The sequence below is a fragment of the Hipposideros armiger genome, unplaced genomic scaffold, assembly GCF_001890085.2.
Source record: "Hipposideros armiger isolate ML-2016 unplaced genomic scaffold, ASM189008v1 scaffold_301, whole genome shotgun sequence".
Lineage (NCBI taxonomy): Eukaryota > Metazoa > Chordata > Mammalia > Chiroptera > Hipposideridae > Hipposideros > Hipposideros armiger.
Window position 1 is genome coordinate 1,432,046 of NW_017731651.1, and position 18,284 is coordinate 1,450,329.

The 18,284-nt window shown below is 41.7% G+C and overlaps 1 protein-coding gene across 1 annotated transcript in view; it reads right to left on the reverse strand.

Moving 5' to 3' along the window:
- The window catches only part of DOCK5 (dedicator of cytokinesis 5), a 217,688-nt gene that overhangs the window by 4,785 nt on the left and 194,619 nt on the right, over nt 1-18,284 (reverse strand). Inside the window, exons 42-52 of the mRNA XM_019659565.1 lie at nt 17,089-17,170; nt 15,996-16,080; nt 15,465-15,551; nt 13,426-13,602; nt 9,794-9,877; nt 8,989-9,126; nt 7,257-7,423; nt 2,586-2,754; nt 1,754-1,892; nt 757-860; nt 47-155 (exon numbers count right to left, since the gene is read on the reverse strand). Coding sequence (XP_019515110.1) covers nt 51-155; nt 757-860; nt 1,754-1,892; nt 2,586-2,754; nt 7,257-7,423; nt 8,989-9,126; nt 9,794-9,877; nt 13,426-13,602; nt 15,465-15,551; nt 15,996-16,080; nt 17,089-17,170 — 1,337 coding nt within the window. The 3' untranslated portion in view covers nt 47-50. The remainder of the gene's footprint in view (nt 1-46; nt 156-756; nt 861-1,753; nt 1,893-2,585; nt 2,755-7,256; nt 7,424-8,988; nt 9,127-9,793; nt 9,878-13,425; nt 13,603-15,464; nt 15,552-15,995; nt 16,081-17,088; nt 17,171-18,284) is intronic.

Genomic DNA, 18,284 nt, shown 5'->3' on the forward strand with positions numbered 1-18,284 from the left:
TGGCATCAGTTGTCCAAGGTGCTTTGAGTTTCAGAGGGAGAACAAGATCCTTATTGGGATCCAGGCTCAGAAGAAAGGACGCCAGATTTCCGAGCTTTGGGAGGTGGTGGGGGTGGGACTTTGGCTTCTCTTCGCACAGGCAGCGGGGGAGCAATCTGAGGGAGCAGACACACGAAAGGAGACATGAGTCTTAGCTTTCTTTCCTATTCTGCCTTCTCCTCCGTATTTCCAACACCCTGCTTTAGCTTCTAACTGATCTGAGTTGATCCACATAGCCTTTGCTATGAAAAGAAAATAAGACTTATTTATCCTCCCTTGCTCGCCTTGAGTGAATCCGATATACACCAACACTGCTCCATCCCCAACACTTGGGTACTTGGCACACATAAAGCGGGCATTCAATAAGTATTTGTGGTATGACGAAAGGAAACCCCTCAGAGGCCATTCCAGAAGAGCTGCCACTCACTCAGAAGAAGTAAACTCTTTACCAGAGCTCACTTCTTATTTCGCCCACCTGTCCCGAGGGTGAGGTACAGAGAAAAGATTGACCTTCAAAGTGATGCAAAGGCCTACTTGCCTATTGTTCCTTCCCATCAAAAACTGCCCTATCTTTTATGGTTTCAGGAATAAACCAAGAATTACTTAGAGTGACAAATCTACGGGAAAAGCTGCCTATTGAAAAGCTTGAAAAATCCAAAGCTTCATTCCCCCGAGAGGTGTTCTCTGGCCCCAGTGTGTCAGCCGCGGTCCCCCTACCTCCGTGGAGTTCCTCTGGCTGCTCTCGTAGGGCTTGCTTTTGGGGGGAGGGGGAGGTGGCACAGTAGCACTCATCAGCCCGTCTGTCTGCAACGACGGGGAGCCTAGAAATGATACAAAGTGGATGAAAGCAGAGAGAAGAATTCATCAGAGCATCTCAAGGAACTTCTGCTTGCCATGGTAACACCTGAACCAACCTGGTCAAATTGCTAAGCTCATATTCTACGGTTTCTGTGGATAGAATGACAAAGACCCCTTACCTCTTGTGTAAAAAGTAGCACCCTTCATTCACCAGAAGGATTTACAAGACGTTCTGAAGTAAAAATTCCATTCTGTTCAGGGTTTTTACTATTAAGCTGAAGATGTGAACATTTTCTAGGACTTAGGGTATTATTACTCTATTCTCTGATATATGTATCCCAAATGCTTAGAAAACAATGTCAGTCACATAGTAGGTGATCAATAAACATGGATTAAATTTAACTGAACTGTCTTAGTGTTATCCTTTAAAGGGTGCACTGCTTCCTCTTGAAAAACTTACCTGATTATCTCTAACACTTGGTTGACTTTTGTCTTCCATTTGGAACGACGACTTCACCCTCCAGTATTCCTTTGTACTAAGAGTACCCTGTAATTCTTCTCAGGCAGTATGCACAGCTGTTCTCCGAGCCTGACTGAGAGTCGTTTATGGAGTGGGTCTACTTCTTGTCCTTATTTTGGACTCCTCTCTACATAAGGTACAGGGCTATGTACTCAATAGTTCATAAGGTACTTGCATTCTGTCTGGTCCTCGTACAGATCTACCTCATTTATCCCTTCATAACTGGACAAGGGGCAGGGAGATCCTTTGGATCACTATGGAGAAAAGTTGAATGAGTCTTGGCAAACCTGAGGAATCCTTGCCAAACTCTAGTCTAACTGCATTATACTCACTACCACCGAATTGAACTGAACACACTCCATTCCCTAGAAGGGATTTATATATAGGAAAACTTACTTAGGGTCCTGGTGGCTTTAGGAGTGAGTGGAGGTGGGCTCAAGGGTGTTGACGGAGGAGGTGAAGAACCCTGAAACGGTGTCAGCCGATTGTCCGACAACTGGAGACTCTTTGGCCTTTGTCCTTTCCTGGATGGGCTCTAGTATGGGGGCGGGGGAAACACAGGAAAACGTTCTCATGGTGAGGAAAGCTGAGCTCATCAATGCTTTGAACAACCTTGTCTGCTGAGCAGAAACTTGTCCTAGGGCGTAATTCCAGGAGCCATTTTTAAGCCTATCACATTGTTATGTGGCGGGCACCCTGGCAAAGATACTAAAAGGCAGTCCCTGAACCACAGATTATTTTCTGGAGGTCTGCAGACTTGATTTTTGACCACAGCTGGATTGTGTCATTTAGGTTGAAAATGAGCCACCCTGATTCTCAGAGAAAGCTGGTCTTGCCACACTTAACAACTTGATGTGGCTATGGAACAAAAGAGTACCTTTCTTTTTTTTTTTTTAAGTTAAAAGGAGAGAAATGACAATATTTGGAGTGACTCATGGAACATGGTGGTGAGAACCACAACTCCAAACGTCAACCCACATTGTTTACATTGTGGGTACAAGATCTTGTGCCATTATTGATGTAGAGACTCAGGTTCACTGTATGTGCTTTTCTTAGCACAGTTTGAGATCTGACACTACCACAGGCGGCTGGGTCCTAAGAAAGCCGCGGGCAGGCTTCTATCTGGTGACTCAGAGCTGGGAAGTGAATGGTGGTACGCCTGGGAATGCACTGGAAAACCTCTGGTGATTTCATTTTTTTTCTCTCTCTCTCTCTTTTATTTTTTTACCATCAGATCCGGTTCTTGCGGTTTCTCTGCAATGACCTGGGACTTGCTCAGGTTCCATTCTTTTCTCTTGAACTTGCTGATCCGGTTCTCACTGTCCTCTCTGAGGGGCAGATCTTCAACCCTGGCACCGGACGAGGCCCTGCGCTCTAGAAGTGGCTCCAGGATTGACCTATTGGCCAAGAACACGGACAAAGCACAAAACACAGACAAACTTTACTCCAAAAAGACCAGAGGTGACGACTCCTCAACCTATTCGTGACCTGACTTCCCTCTCAGGTTCTAAGTCTGAATGTTCAGCTGCCAAATGAACATCTCATGCACGTACAGAAATAAGACCATCAAAGCACGGGAAAAAATATTAGTGAATATCTTATCCCAGGAAGAGAAGGTCTTACTAAACATACATGCAAAGACACAATTCATACAGTAAAAGATGAATAGGCGGCTTTATTTCGTGGATAACAAATAGCACATGCTCTGGAGCCAGATAGCCACGTTCAAATCCTACCTAAACTTACTTGCTGGGTGACCTTGGGCCGATAACCTTGTCATACCTCAGTTGCCTTATCTGTAAAATGGGAATAATAATAGTACCTGCCGTGTAAGGTTACTGCCGAATTCTTAGAACTGCCTAGCATATAAGAGAACTCCTTAAATGTTTCTTAATTATGATAGATTTTCAAGCACAGTAGTAAAACGTTGACTCAAGAATCATGATTAGATGTTCTGTATAGAGGGGAAGAGTTTAATGCAAAACAGGCGAGTCTCAAAATATCTCCCCATAAATGATTTATTACTTACAAAGGGAAGAATAGTAACTACACAGAAAATGGACAAAACCTTAACCACATGATCAATTAACATCTCCAATAAGAGACAAATAGACATAATATGCTTCTGAATATACCACAAAAGAACACAGCATCACGCAAAAATGTATAACCTGAATCCTAAGCATGAAGAAACTTCAGACAAACCCAAAGGAAGGGAAATTCAATAAAATAACTGGCACATAATATTAAAAAATGTCAATATTATGAAAGACGAAGAAAGGTTAAGAAAACTATTTCAGAATAAAAAGCAAAGAGAGGCATGGTTAAATACAATATGTGATTTTGATTGGATTCTGTACCAAAAATTGCTAACAAGACATTATTGGGACAACTGACAGAACTAGAATATGGGTTGTAGCTTAAAGTATTGTGAAAATGTTAAATTTCCTGAATTTATAGGCTATACTGTAGTATGTGGTCATATAAGACAATCTGCCTGTTCTTAATGGCATGATGTACGCAACCTACTCTCAAGTGGTTCAGTGGGGTAAGGTGTGGGGAGGAGAGACGCAGAGAGAGAGAGAGAGAGAGAGAGAGAGAGGGAGAGAGAGAGGAGGGGAGGAAACAAATATGACAAAATGTAAAAACAAGGGGGGGTTTAAAAAAGATATTATATCTTTATGATGGGTATTGCTTACAGCCTCTAAAGGGTACTTAATAGGTCCTGGTCTAATTAAAAATTGGTAGGTTTTGCTCCATATGAATAAAACGTTTGGCGGGATGGATAGGCAGAGCACAGGCAGAGGACATTTAGGACAGTGAAATTATTCTACAATGAATACATGTTGTCATACATTTATCAAAACTCAGGATGTGCAACACTAAGAGTGACCCTAATGTAAACTACGGACTCTGGGTGATAATGATGTGTCAATGTGGGTACACCAGTTGTAACAAATGCACCACTCCACTGGGGATGATGATAAAAGGCGGAGGCTGTGCGTGTGTGGGGCAGGGGGTATATGGGAAATCTCTGTACTTTGTTTAATTTTGCTGTGAACCTAAACCTGCTGTAAAAAATAAAGCCTATAAAAATACCCCAAATCTTTGGTATAAGACAATATAGAAACCTATTGGCTCTTAGTATTTAAAAATTTAAAGCTTCTGTTCAGCAAAAAGCATCAGGAGTAAACTAAATCATATTTTAGATGGCAAGTATGTTTAACACATGAGAACTTTACAAATCAAGAAGACAAATATGAGTACCTCAATTTCTTAAACTTGCCAAAGGATATAAACAGGTGTTTCATGAAAAAAGGAGTCCAAATAATTCTTTAAAATTTAGTGTCACTAGTTATCAAATACAGCAATCTTCAAGCAAGATATTTTAGAGGGGATAATTGGGCAAAGACATTTTTACATTTTATTATAGAAAATTTTCAAACATACAAAAAAGTGGAGAGAATATAACAAACTCCTATGTATACATCACTCAGCATCAACAATGATCAACTCATGGCCAATCTTGTTTCGTATATACACACAGTCACATTCTCACACCTTCAGTGGACTAGTTAGAAGCAATTCCTAGATGTCCTATCATCTCATCTATAAATATTTCAGTGCATATCTCTATAAGACAAGAATTCATCTTCATAACATAACTACAGTTCCATCATCATTCCTAAAAAAATGAATAATTCTTGCAGTTCATCAAACATCCAGTCAATGTTCAAATTTCCTGATTGTCTCATAATTTTTTTAAGTGATCTGTTTGACTCAGGATCCAAATAAGATTCACTTGGTTGTATTTGGTTGACATGCATCCTAAGTCATTTTAAGCCTTTTAATGCTTTAGGTTTCGTTTTCTACAAAATATTTTTCCCTTCTTCTGTGAAGATACAGGATGAGAAAGTTATAAGGACGTCAGGTTAAGGAAACACTGGAGTCACAGTGGGACCTGCTTTTAGACTACAGTTTCTTTTTCTTATTTCAAATTATTCTCACTTTTATCTTTTCTTACATTTTAAAAAGAGATTACGTGTCGGAATTTTCAATATTTTGGTATTTTCCAATTATTAATATATTCAGTGGGAAGCCACTCACTATAATTTATCTTAAATCTGTACTAATTTAAAAAATATATCATAGAACTAAATTATAAAAAAGACCCTAATTATTCTTAAAACAAACCAAGCCAAATCAAACCAAAAAAAAATCACCTTGAATAGTAATTGGTCACAGAAAAAAAGCAAACAAAACCACTTAAGACTCTATCGGACCAACTGTTACTGTACTTGAGAGACTGAGAATGAAGGTCAAGGACTGTGTCACCAGATCGACAGTCAAAGATGTTTCACTATGGTCTAATAATGAACCAAACTAAACCATTAAATAACTATAGTGTAGTCCCACAGTGTCTGTGTTATTTTTTTCTTATAATGACAACTTCAATGACTTCCCTGAAATATCAAAGATTAACTTAAAAATATATATATTTGGTTTGGGGCCCCTGCTTTGCTGGTGCTCTAAGCAGGTACTCAGTTGGCCTGATGTGTAATTCCTCATGGCTCCCTTTAACACAACACACTGTGTTTCATAAAGTAATTCTCTTTGTGCCTTAGCCTTCCATTTGCCAAACAGGATGGCATGCCCAATCATCACCATGAAAGTTTTAATGAATATTGTGACAAAACACTGGTCATAGGAGATGCAGGATTATCAGGTGTGAAAGAGTTTGAGCTTCTTTAAAGAAACATCCTGAATAAATGTTAGAAAATATTACCAATGACTTCTTTTTACCTACTGGGGAAATCTGGGCAAGAGCACTCAGCTCCCTTGCCTGGGGTCATGACCTAAAGAAGACTCCAGTCACCTCCTGTCTGTCTAGGGCCCTATGGCATCAGCATTGCAGTGTCTGATTTTCAACAGCTACTTCAAAACTTTTCTTTTTTGACTGGGACAGAGTTTATTTAAAAAAGGAGTTACTGAACAGAACAGAACTTCTATGCTTTCCACAAAGGTAACCCTGTATGATATGAAAAATCCATAGAAGAGGAAAAAAAATGAACAAATGAGTCAGGCATTATTTAATATTTAAGAATTCAAAAGGTTTAAAAATAGTACAAATACCCAATATGGGTGAATATGTGATGAAAATTATATAACTACTCATATATTTCATATGGCATTACATATTAGTATTTGATATATCAACAACTGCAAAAAAATCTCATCCACTGGCTAGGTAATATACGCTTTTGGAAATCCATCCTACACTTGATCTTCACCAAAAGGTCGAGAAGTAATCTGAGAATGCATCCTAAATAATCAAAGCTATATGTCCATGTACAAATACGTTTGCTACAATTCTTAATAATAAAAATGCATTTAAATTAATACAAGCTAAATGTTTTATATTAAATTTAAAATAAACTGTTATGATTATTTGTTTAGATATAATGACATAGCTTAAACAAGGAGTACAGTCAATGGTATTGTAATCACTATGTTCAGTGTCAGATGGGTAGTAGACTTGTTGGGGTTATCACTTTGTGAGGGGTGTCAATGTTTAATCATTGTTGGTTTGTATATCTGAGCCTAACAAAAAAATGATAAAAAATAAATCAGGACATGATCAGGTGGGTGACAGGGTGTGATAGGATTATGGATGATTTTTCTTTCCATTTTTCGTAACTGTTATCATTATGTGAATAATGATATTCCTCATGAAAGAGACAATGAGAATGACCCAAAGGCTAATAACCCCTGAACTCTGAATTATTTCCCTTATGAGGATGATGTATCTATGTTGACCAAGTCTCACTTTGGTGACCAAAAGCAAACATTACTAAGGAGTTACCCCACCCCTCCTGGCAATTATAGATCAAACCCTTACCCATCAGATGCTGGTCTGGAAGGGGCATTGTCAGATGAGTTAGAAGAGGAGGAAACCACAGAGGATGTCACCGAGGTGACGGACAGTCTCCGCAGCGTAGATGACATGATGTAGGGTAGCACAATGGACCCCGTGCGGCTTTTCTTCCTCTCAGTCAAGTTGGATGGCTGAAGAACACAAGACCCCTCATGGTTAGCTGGCCTGGGATTCAGCCCACATGAACGGGTGCAGACCCCCTGCTCATTTGTGGCTCGTGCCCATTTGTATTGGCCGGCACCCCATCCTGACTGGTTGGTGCCTGTGCTACCTCAAGTTTTCAAATATTGCAAGTACTTGTATTCTTAGTAATAGACACAACTCAGGTTAAACCTACCTTGCTTCTAAGACTAAAGAAAAATTCAGCATAATTTGCTGCCAGCCACATGAGAGACAGAGGGAAAAAAAACAATATGTTCATTACGCACTAATAAAATAGCAAAACTGTGTGCTTCTCCAGCTTAGCTTTTTTTTGGCATTTAAAAAATGGAACATTGGCTGAATAGAAAAGTTTTAGATTGAAACTGTAGACCTGACACTCAACCTGGTGACTTTTAGGAAGTAAAGTAACATTGATCTACTTTCATGAGCAATGTCTCCAATAGGATCAATTATCCCCATGTGCCACCATATCAAATTTACATGCTAATGTTGACCTGGGTCTAGTAAAAACTCAACTCATGAGGTGAAAGGCACATTCTCTGCCATCTAGGAACTTGTGTAAATGACAAATGTTCCTATAAGAAAACTCTTAGGGCCGGCCGAGTGGCTCAGTTGGTTAAGAGCTCCCTCAAGAGTGTGAGCTCTGAGTAACAGCGGTTCGATTCCCGCCCCAAGCTGAGCAGCCGCTGAGCTGCCAACAGGTGGCAGGATGGCTCAGCAAAAAAAAAAAAAAAAAAAGAAAACTCTTAACTGGCAGTAGGTTAGGAGGCAAATTCTTAGGAATGCATGACTGAATACTTGGATGACTGAAAGAGATGATCAAAAAGGTACTCTGGAGACAAATGTAGTGGAGATGGAGGTATGGGAATAAGGGGGAGGAGTGAATGAAAAGAAATATAGAGCTTTGACTTGAGGAAAGAGAATCTGAAATCCCAGGGTTCCAAGAATAAAGACAGCAGGGTGAATCCAAGTCAAAAAGAGCAGATAAATAAAGCTGAAACCACACGCCCCTCCACACAACTTCTCAGGAGAAAAAAAGAAAATTATAGTTGTGAGAAATGTGTTAGAACTGCCAAAAACTATGAAATCAGCTCCATGCGTTATAAAATGTACCGCACAATTCTTTTTCCCCTTCAAAGGTGTGAAAAGTGTAAACTCTTCGTCAAAATAAAGAAGTTAGTGTTGGCCCTGGACCAGCAGTAGCACTGTCACCTGGGAGCATGTCAGAAATGCAGATTCTCGGGCCCCACCCCAGACCTATTGAATCAGGAACCCTGGGGTGGTGGCCCAGCAATGTGGGTTTTCACATGCCTTCTAGGTAGTTCTGGGAGGTCATTCAAGTTAGAGAATCCTTATCTAGCACAACGACGGTTGAAGGTCATCAAAAGCAGACCATGACGTCTCTGACCAGCCCCAGGTATTTTCATGCCAAATTGATGCTATTTTGACTCGTTTGGCAATTGAAAAACTGGTCAATGTCATAAAAGGTAGCAGAGACTAGAAAAAGCTTATAGGCTATTAAGACAAAACCTACCAGTGTTATAACCCCATAGAGCTTTTCCACTTTCTCCTTGAGTTCCTGGAAGCAAGAGGACAAGCGGTCGTGCAACGGCTTGAGCTGCTCGGTCAGCTTCTCCCCATGGAGGCGGATTCCCTCCGTCAGCAGCGGCATCTGGATAAAAGGGCATGGGAAGCATGGAATGCGGTTTAAGAGGAGGGGTCATTCGGATTTGGAGGTTGGGGAAGAATGCGGGGTGGGGATGGGCAGGTAAACAGGTAGACACAGCACATATCAAATGAGAACGCTACTTGTCAGTGTAGGGCTTGGGAGCTGGAACCCTTGGGTCAACAATGCAGAGAAATCACACACACCTAGGACACAAGCAGGTCCCAAATTGGGAAGAGCTGCTGGAGGAGGCAAACCCACCTGAGCCCGGAGGCATTTCTGTGGATGAGCGACAGATAGGTTTAAGCCTCAGACTGAACTAGAGGGCTGTATTTTGTCCCACTGTTCATTGAACCAGTGAGAGAGAGAAACTAGTGAGGCTAACACCTCTCAGCTGAAACACGGGCCAGGAGACCAAGTGGGGGGACTTGAATCTCGCCTCTAGGAAGGCCCCTCTCATCACCGTGCAGTCTAATGGAATGCGGTTTCTAGGCTGCTTTGCCCAACACACACACAGGTTGCGATTCCAAGGGTTAAAAAAAAGAAAGACAAGTAACACTAAAAGTGGGCTTGTAGATTTAAGGCACAGAGAGTATCCTGGACCCATGCACTGTGGCTGCCCATGCAGCGCAGTGTGGCAGCTGTATGGGCACACACCTCCCGAGAGCCATACCTGTAACGCTATCAGTCGCTTTAGCATCTCAATCTTCTCCTGGTCTTCGGGATGTTCCTGCAAATACTTCTCTGTAAAAAAAGCCTGAAAACAGAGCATATGTGAACGTTAGTTAGAACACATACCTGTCTGTGCATCTGATCCTAAAAGAAGGGGAGGGAAGCCTGGGAGGGTGGAAAATGTCTTCTGTTCTAGCTGACACACCAGTAACAACTAAGGAAATAGTCAATCCTTTCCTGGGATAGTTCTTACACTGTAGTGAACAATTCAAGAAGGTATGCACTATTTTGTGGTCTTTCGAGAATCATGAAGTTCCTAGCAAGAGTATATTCTCAACAATCTCTCTCTCTTCAACAATCTCTCTCTCTCTCTCACACACACCAAATAATCATCAGCAGCAGAGCAGAATGTCATTCATTAAAATAACTTCCCCAAAGAACTAAGAAAAGACCAAATGACAATATCTAAAGGATAGTCATTAGATTAAGTATGGAGATACTATAAAGGAAAGAGCAAAAATTTAATAGACTGGAGATGGGGCTGATAAGGGTTTTTCGACTCTATCACGTGACACAAGCTGTATCACAATTTTTTCCCATATTAAATGAAGATTAATATCTGTCCTTTTTTACTAATCATCCATGCAAAAGGCATTCTGAAGACAACCTGAGATACAGATGTGAAAATGATTTGAAAATATGAAATAAAACTGCATTTCATAAAATGTCAAGACCGTGTCACCCATAACATCATCAATAAACATTCATGGTCCCCATGGTTGAGGCCCTATAATAGGGAAATAAAACCCAAACTCACACTATAAATAGGTGTCCCTTGGGAAATCATTTTAAAAGTCAGGATTCATTAGGAAAGAAAACAGAAGTCTGTAGTGAACATTTCCAATCAGAGTTCTCAGTGGGAGTTATGTATTTTCTCCCTGTACCTTAACCTTCATTTCTGAGAGTGCTTTCAATGACCAGTCTTCAAAGTTTCCCCTCTCTCTTATACTCCACTACTAGGAAAGCCACCCCGTTATACGAAAGCCAAGAGTTCCTGAAACTACAGGATATAACAACAGTTATAAAAGTGATTGGGCCATTTTGGGTGGAGACCAGAATATATGCAAACTGTCTGCCTTGTGCAAAGACATTACGGGTTGAACTGTATCGTCCCCTGTAAATTCATGTGTGGAAGTCCTAAACCCCGGCGCCTCAGGATGGGATCTTAGCTGGAAACAGAGCTGGTACAGATGTAATCAGTTAAGATGAGGCCACGCGGAAGTGGGATGAACCCCTAATCTAATCTCACCAGTGTCCTTATAAAACGGGGACCTGTGGAGACAGACACACACACGACGCAGGAAGAACACCTTGGGAAGACACACAAGAAGACAGTCGTCTACAAGCCAAGGAAGGCCGCAGATGGCCAGCAACCCACCAGAAGCGAGGAGAGAGGCAGGGGGCGGTTTCTTCCTCACAGCCCTCAGAGGGAATCAACCCTGCTGACACTGTGATCTCAGACCGCTGGACTCCAGAACTGGGAGCCAATACCTTCCCCTTGTTTTAAGCCACCCTGTTGGTGGGACTTTGTTAAGGCAGCCCTGACAAATACATCTGAGAATGTAAATAGGTGGAGGCCAAGTTATCACCAAAAGGAAGCAGGATGGGACATTTTCCAAGCAGCTCACTTTAGCCAGATGCGTGTTGAGAAGGACTGTTAATATACATGAAAAAGCAGTATTGGCTTAAACCTTCATCTACCTTTACCTTTCAAGGACAAGCAGCAGTTTCAATTTTTGTAAGTTAAAAAGGCTTTTTGATACATGATAAAATGCAGTTGAATCAGGAAACATCAGAGTGCCCTGAAATCAATTTCTGTTGCAGAGTCCTGCCTCACAATAGAAAGGGCTGATGAATTACAGCCAACAGCTCCTGTGTTCTTATCATTCAGGCAATGATGAAGGGGCTTCCTTAAAATTGGTCACCTGTATCAGGCAGGTAATGAGGAGCTCCCCAACTGATCGCAATAGGTCATGGTAATCACTGCATTTCCCCTTTTTCTTGTGTTTAGAAATGTACAAAGTCAGACATAGTCATTCAAAGTATAACATCATATTTCAAGCCAAAGTTCCTGAAATATATTTGTTTATATATATTTCCTTTTTTTTTTCATTTTAATTAGAAGATGGTCACAATGGAAAAAAATTCATACGAAGTTATATAATATCCACAGATATTGGCATATATGAATCTGAGTTTAGGGGCATTCTGAAAAAAATTAATACTTGGAAAAACATATTAAAGTTAGTATCAGATAGCTTATGGGGAAAAAATAGACACTGAAATCATTATAATAGTAAAAGACAGTATCATGTTTTGGATCTGAGTTTTGTATTGAATTCCACTGTAACACTGGAAATTATGACTGAAACCCAACATGAGCAAACTAGAATTTATCTCTGGTGTGAAGTCCTTCCCCAAGAAGGTTACTGTAGCACTGGTACACAGCGCTGTGACACGGCTCAGAAAAAACGTTCAAATCACACATTCCTTCCAAGAAGACAGGAGGTAGGAAGAAAGTTGACACCGATCAAGTCTGAACTACATGGCAAGCATTGTGTGATGTTTTTTATACATCATACAAGGATGTCTCCCTTAAGCCGCAGGTCATTCCTATGAGTTAGGTATTTTCCTTACTTCTTTCAGATAAGAAACCTGGAGCTCAGAGAGGTTAAATGTCTAGCCCAAGGGCACACAGCAGGGGAAGCAAAGATTGGGTCATAGGAGTGACTGATAGTAACGTCCCTGGTCTTCCCAGGCCACTGTGTAGAAATAAGAGAATGAGTCCACTTATTGTCTGCTTGCACTTCCTATCCATCTCCTTTTCTTTCCACCCATTCTCCATGCTACTCCACAGGGGTACACTAGCCAAACGTCTATTTATATTCAAGAGGAGGACTCCAACATTATTTAACCACTGAAAACGTATCTAACAATTAAAAAGTCCTATCTCTATTAATTATACGTAACTGAACTTTACTTACTAAATGCGTCACCTTCATTTTAAATGGGGCTACATGCAAACCCTATGAAAAGCACTCACAAGTTGGTAAGCACCCGTTTCCTGTTTTTCAAGAAAAACTTGACATCATTTAATTGTAGAGCCAGGGTGAGCATTGGTCCACAACAACCTCTGGCCCACCAAGTCCGGGTGCAGATTCCTAATGGCTAATTTTCAACAGAGTGTGGCTCTGTGTTTCCCACACATGCTGCTTCACTTCCAGGGCGACCTCAGTGGTGGAACCCACCCATTTGCTCTCTACCTCCCAGGGGAGCTGGGGAGTGGGAGAGGAACAGCAGGCGAATCAACCAGCTATGGTATATTGGGCTGATCTTTCAGGGGCTCTTTACCAGGCAGTGGCTTAACCCTGGCTGGTTGCCGAGCATCTCTAGGAGGTGTGGTGCTGGGGACAAGCTTTTCATTAATTTCATCTGCCCATTCATAAAAAAGGGAGTGGAAAATCTCTCAGAGAGGTGGGAAGAAACTAATCCACTGGCTGCACAACGCCACAGAGGGAGGCACAGAGGGACTCAGACCTCAGAGTCACATGCGGTCCCGGGGACCCAGCCCACCTTTTCGTAGTTGGAGTATCCCCCCATGACGGCCGGGTCCACGATGCCATTGAGCAGCATGGAGAGAGGATGCACAGAGAGCGACCGGTCCCAGGTATGCTGCTGAACGCAGTTGCCGATCCTCTCATTGGTGAGTTCCATGGTTTCGATGGCGTTCTCCAGAGGGCTGATTTCTTCCTGTGACAGAGAACACGGCAGAGGAAGCGCACATGGTGAGCTCCACAGCAAAGCCTGATAAAAGCCCATGTATTCCTCTCAAAAGGCATAAAATTCCCACCAACCACAGAAAAGTGAGGTTTCACTTGTCATGGTTATGTTTCTTAGGATACTCTATTTATTTGAAATGGCCTTGGTAAGTTACAAAATAAGCTCTTAAAAATCTCCTTAGAAAGTACAAGGATGACTTAAAAATTAGAATTACAGTAATGATTACTTCCTGGCGCAACGTGTCTACAGAAGTTGTGAGAAGAAAATACTGGAGCTATAATAATGACTGTTTTCTAGGCAAAGCTTCCTCAGACATTTTTGAGATCAGTGACAACAGAGTAAGAGGATATCTGATCCAAGACACTGCTGCACCACAAAAATGTTCACTGGCGAGAGGTTTGCTGCATCTCCTATGAGAAGAGGTAAGTGATTTTGGAAACCATACACTCAGACCATATACAACACAACTTAGCATGGGTTCTGTGGTTAACAGAAATCAGAAAGAAGAGGATGTATTAGAATATTTAGGTTCGATTTTAGATGAAAATGAAACAAGATGCAATATAGATTCAGAGAGAGCTCCTCCTGTGGACATGTCTTCAAAACCAGGTTTCAAGAAAAATTGTCTCCTTCCTTGTACCCATTATCAGCCAGCGTGACCTCCTACTCCAGACTTCATTCAAAAGTCTCTGTCCAAAAATCATATTCATACTTGATGAACCACAATTGACCACTGGTGGTATGGGACATGCCAAACTTCAGATCTGTTCAGGGCTTACTTCTTGAGAGCTTATTTTACGCCAAGTGCTGTGCTGTGCACGACAGTTACAAAAGTGATTAAGATATACTTCATGGCTGGGAGGACCCTGTGGTTTCAGCGGGGTCTCGAGACATGGAACATGGTAGGTAACTCATTAGAAATAAGTACAGGATGCGATGGGCACAGAGAAAGGGCATCTAAGCCAGCCTAGGAGTTTCAGAGATGGAGAAGCTGGAGCCTACACTGAATCTGGATAGGAGTGAGTTAGGCTGAGAAGTGGTGACAGGGTATTTCAGGCAGAGAAAATGACCCAGTGTCACAGAGAGCTGAAACAGCACGGACTGTGCAGTTTAGTTCCAGTAGATTCCATAGGCGATGAGGTAGACGAGCTGAGTCTCACCAGCCCTGTATTAAAATGAGACGGAGTATAAACTTTACACTCTAGGCACTAGGGAGCCATCATGGAAAGCGTTTTTAAGCATGAGAATGATATGGTCAGGTTTTCACTATGAAATGTACACTCTGAGGCACTGAGGAAAATGGAGCTCAGAAAGCTGAGGTAGGCAGGCCAATGACAGGGCTTTTTCAATAGCTTCAACCTAGAGATGAATGAGGGACTAAAAATACGGTATAATAACATGGGGCGCTAGAAAAAAAGAAAACAGATTTAGTAAATATTAAAAACATAAAGCAGGCCATTTGGGGCAGCGATGAAGAAGGAAGTCTAGGATCGGCGGAGAATAAAAGGAGGTTCTGAGAGAGAAAAATGTGATTGACAGGAAACTCAAAGGAGGCATTCCAAAAATGTTTTTGGGTGCTGGCAGGATCATTGAAGAGACAACACTCCTTTGGTCATAAAAGAGTCATTCACTGTGAGTAACCTTTAGGGTTGGTGTTGTAACATCAGTTTTACAAAGGAGTTCTATTAGACAAGCATGTCTTTTATTTCTCTTTTGGAAAACGAAGCTGGCCAGAAGACAGCTAGTGAGGACTGGAGGGGGTATTTAACAAAGGCTCGTATTATATGTGGAGACAGAAAGATTTTTCTGCGTTCCAATTTCAAATGACTCACTGTTGATATCTGTTTGACTTCAAACCACTTGAGAATCCCGGGAAAGGTATACGCGGTCGTATATGTGGTCCTTTCAATCCACATGGTCTGGTGGAAGGAAGGAAAATAGAATATGCTGGTTAGTTCCCAGGCTTGTAGAACAGCAAAATGCCCTGGCTCAGTTAAATGCCTCCCTAGAGAACAGGCCATATTTTCACCAAAAATGTAAGGATTCTGGATGTTAAAATGTTGAAAGGGATCATCTCCTCGGGCCCTCTCACCCTGTAGATGGGCAATTTGAGGTCCAGAGGGGTGCGACTTGCTCAAAGTCATAGTACAGGCAGGCCCAGGAGGAGAGCAGTTTCTGGACTCCTGGTCTAGGGTTTTCAACTGAGATGACAGCCTGCTGTCTTGGTAATAAGCACGTGAAACCTCCATCCTTCCATCATTTCTGCTGTACGTGCTGGTGAGGTGGACAGCCGCCATTTTGGACATCAAGTTTACCTTTTTTTTTTAAATTTTTTTATTAGAGGGCCAAAGGGATGAACTCACAGCAAATTCATTGTCAAGATCCTTTTCTCCTTTCCGGAATGGGCGGGAATACTGGAACTGCTGCACTTCGTTGGCTCTATAATAGCTGGGGAAAGACACACAGCTGCAATGCTGTCGTTTCTCTCTCACAAAATCTGACTGCAACGGAACCTGGGACACATCTTACAGAGACTGAGTCTTATCCACTCCGCGATCTCATAACTGACAGTCTCTACAATGAAGGCTGGCGTTGGTGCACAATGTGATTTTACTGCACATCTCCATTTTATTATCTATGAATCTATTCCACAGCTCATGAATTAAAATGGTGTATGTGTTTATGTCCATGCTTATAACCTCATATGTATAGTTTTATAACAGTTCTACGAGCATTTTAGCTTCTCAGGAGAAGGGATTAGGTCTGCAATCACTGGGCAACTTACCAGGCAAAGTGAGGTCACAGCCACTACTGACTGTGAATCCTGAGTGGAAATAAGAGCTATGGGGTCCAAAACCTAAGGCTGAATATCCCAATTTCTTCCCCTCTGTTTAAAAAACCAAAACTCCCAAATTCCTTTGCGTTACCAAGCTCTTATCTTATATTGAAAATGCGATGGACAGTTGCTATGGGCTAAATGTTTGTATCCCACCCCTACTCCCCAAAAAAATTCCTAGGCTGAAATCCTAATGCCCAATGTGATGGTATTAGGAGGTGGGCCCTTTGAAAGGGGATTAGGACATGATACTGGAGCCCTCATGAATGGGTTTAGTGACTTTATAAAAGAGGTCCCAAAGAGCTCCCTCGACCCTTCTATCATGTAAAGACACAGTGAGAAGACAGCAATCTATGAACCAAGAAGCAGAGCCTCACCAGACACCGAATCTGTCGGCACCTTGATCTTGGGCTCCCCAGCCTCCAGAACTGTGAGAAATAAATTCCCATTGTTTATCAGCCACCCAGTCTATGGTATTCTGTTATAGGAGCCTGAATGGATGGAGACAACAGAAGGTCTTCCAAACCATAATGAACTGAAGACTGGCTTTGATGTACTTTTAGATCAAGTGTGTGAGAGAGACAAATGTTCTAGAAAAACAAACAACAAAATCCACTTACTTTATGATCTGCTCTGGAACTGGTTTATCCTTGTAGCTGGGAGGCAGGCTCATCACTGGCTTGACAGTGAAACATTGCATGTCTGAGGAGCTCGTTAAGGAAGGAAACGGGGCAAGGCCAGGAAGCTGTCACAAGCAGAAAGCACCGCCTGTTCCTCCTGCTTTACAGATGGAAATGGTACCTGCACTGGTCACTCCTTTTTACCAACAGCCAGGATCACATTGAAAATGGGGCTCCCTTATGTATTACCCAAATGCCTTATTAAGCATCATCCTAGGACATTTTTTTGCTCGGATACCTGGCAAACAACCTCCCTTAAGGAAAACAGACATCAATGAACTAATTTTTAAAAAGGTGATTAGAAATTGCCTTAAATCATTTCTTTTGGACAAGCATCCCTCTGAAGTAGCCAGACTCAAATCTGGGCAATAGAAATTCTGCTTGTTTATCGAAGGCCATAGCTGGGCACTGTACGAGGTGTTCTAGAAATGTTATCTCTAATAAATACAATGACTACCAGATGGATGTTATTAATTTCCTTTTACCAATGAAGAATCTGAGGGTCCGAGAAATCCCAGATCACACAACTGGCAAATGGTAAAGTCCGGCTTCAAAACCAGCTAGGCAGTAAGGTCTTCTCTGACTTAATGAACTGATCTCAGAAACAACTTTTTTTGGTTCTCACCAGTGCACACAGATATACTGTTTCAAAATCCACAGTATTTAAACTATAGCTTAAGGTCTAGACCTAAGAGTGACTACCAGTATTTCTCCAAGTGAAGTGTGCAGGCCACTCACACTAGAATCACCTGGAGACTCACTCAAAATGCAGAACTAGAATTCTCGGTTGCTGAATTAGACTCTCCCCATGGTGATTCTTATGTATAATAAAATCTGTGAGCACTGGACTACGCCTTATGCTATTAGAGTTTACAAAGCATTTTTACATAAATTGCCTTTTTATTTTGATTCTCACAGAAGTGTTACTAGGCATTTAGGGAAAACAGACTGACCCTCATACCTTATAGATGAGGGCATCGTGGCCTGGAGAAATTAAGCACTGTGGGCACAGTCAAATGGCTTTGCAGAAATCACTGAAGGCCGAACGACGCCAGGACTCCTGTTTAAATCCAATTCTTAAAGACCGCTTTCTAATCCCTTACCAACAATGCCCCTCAGTTGTTTTCCGAATCTCC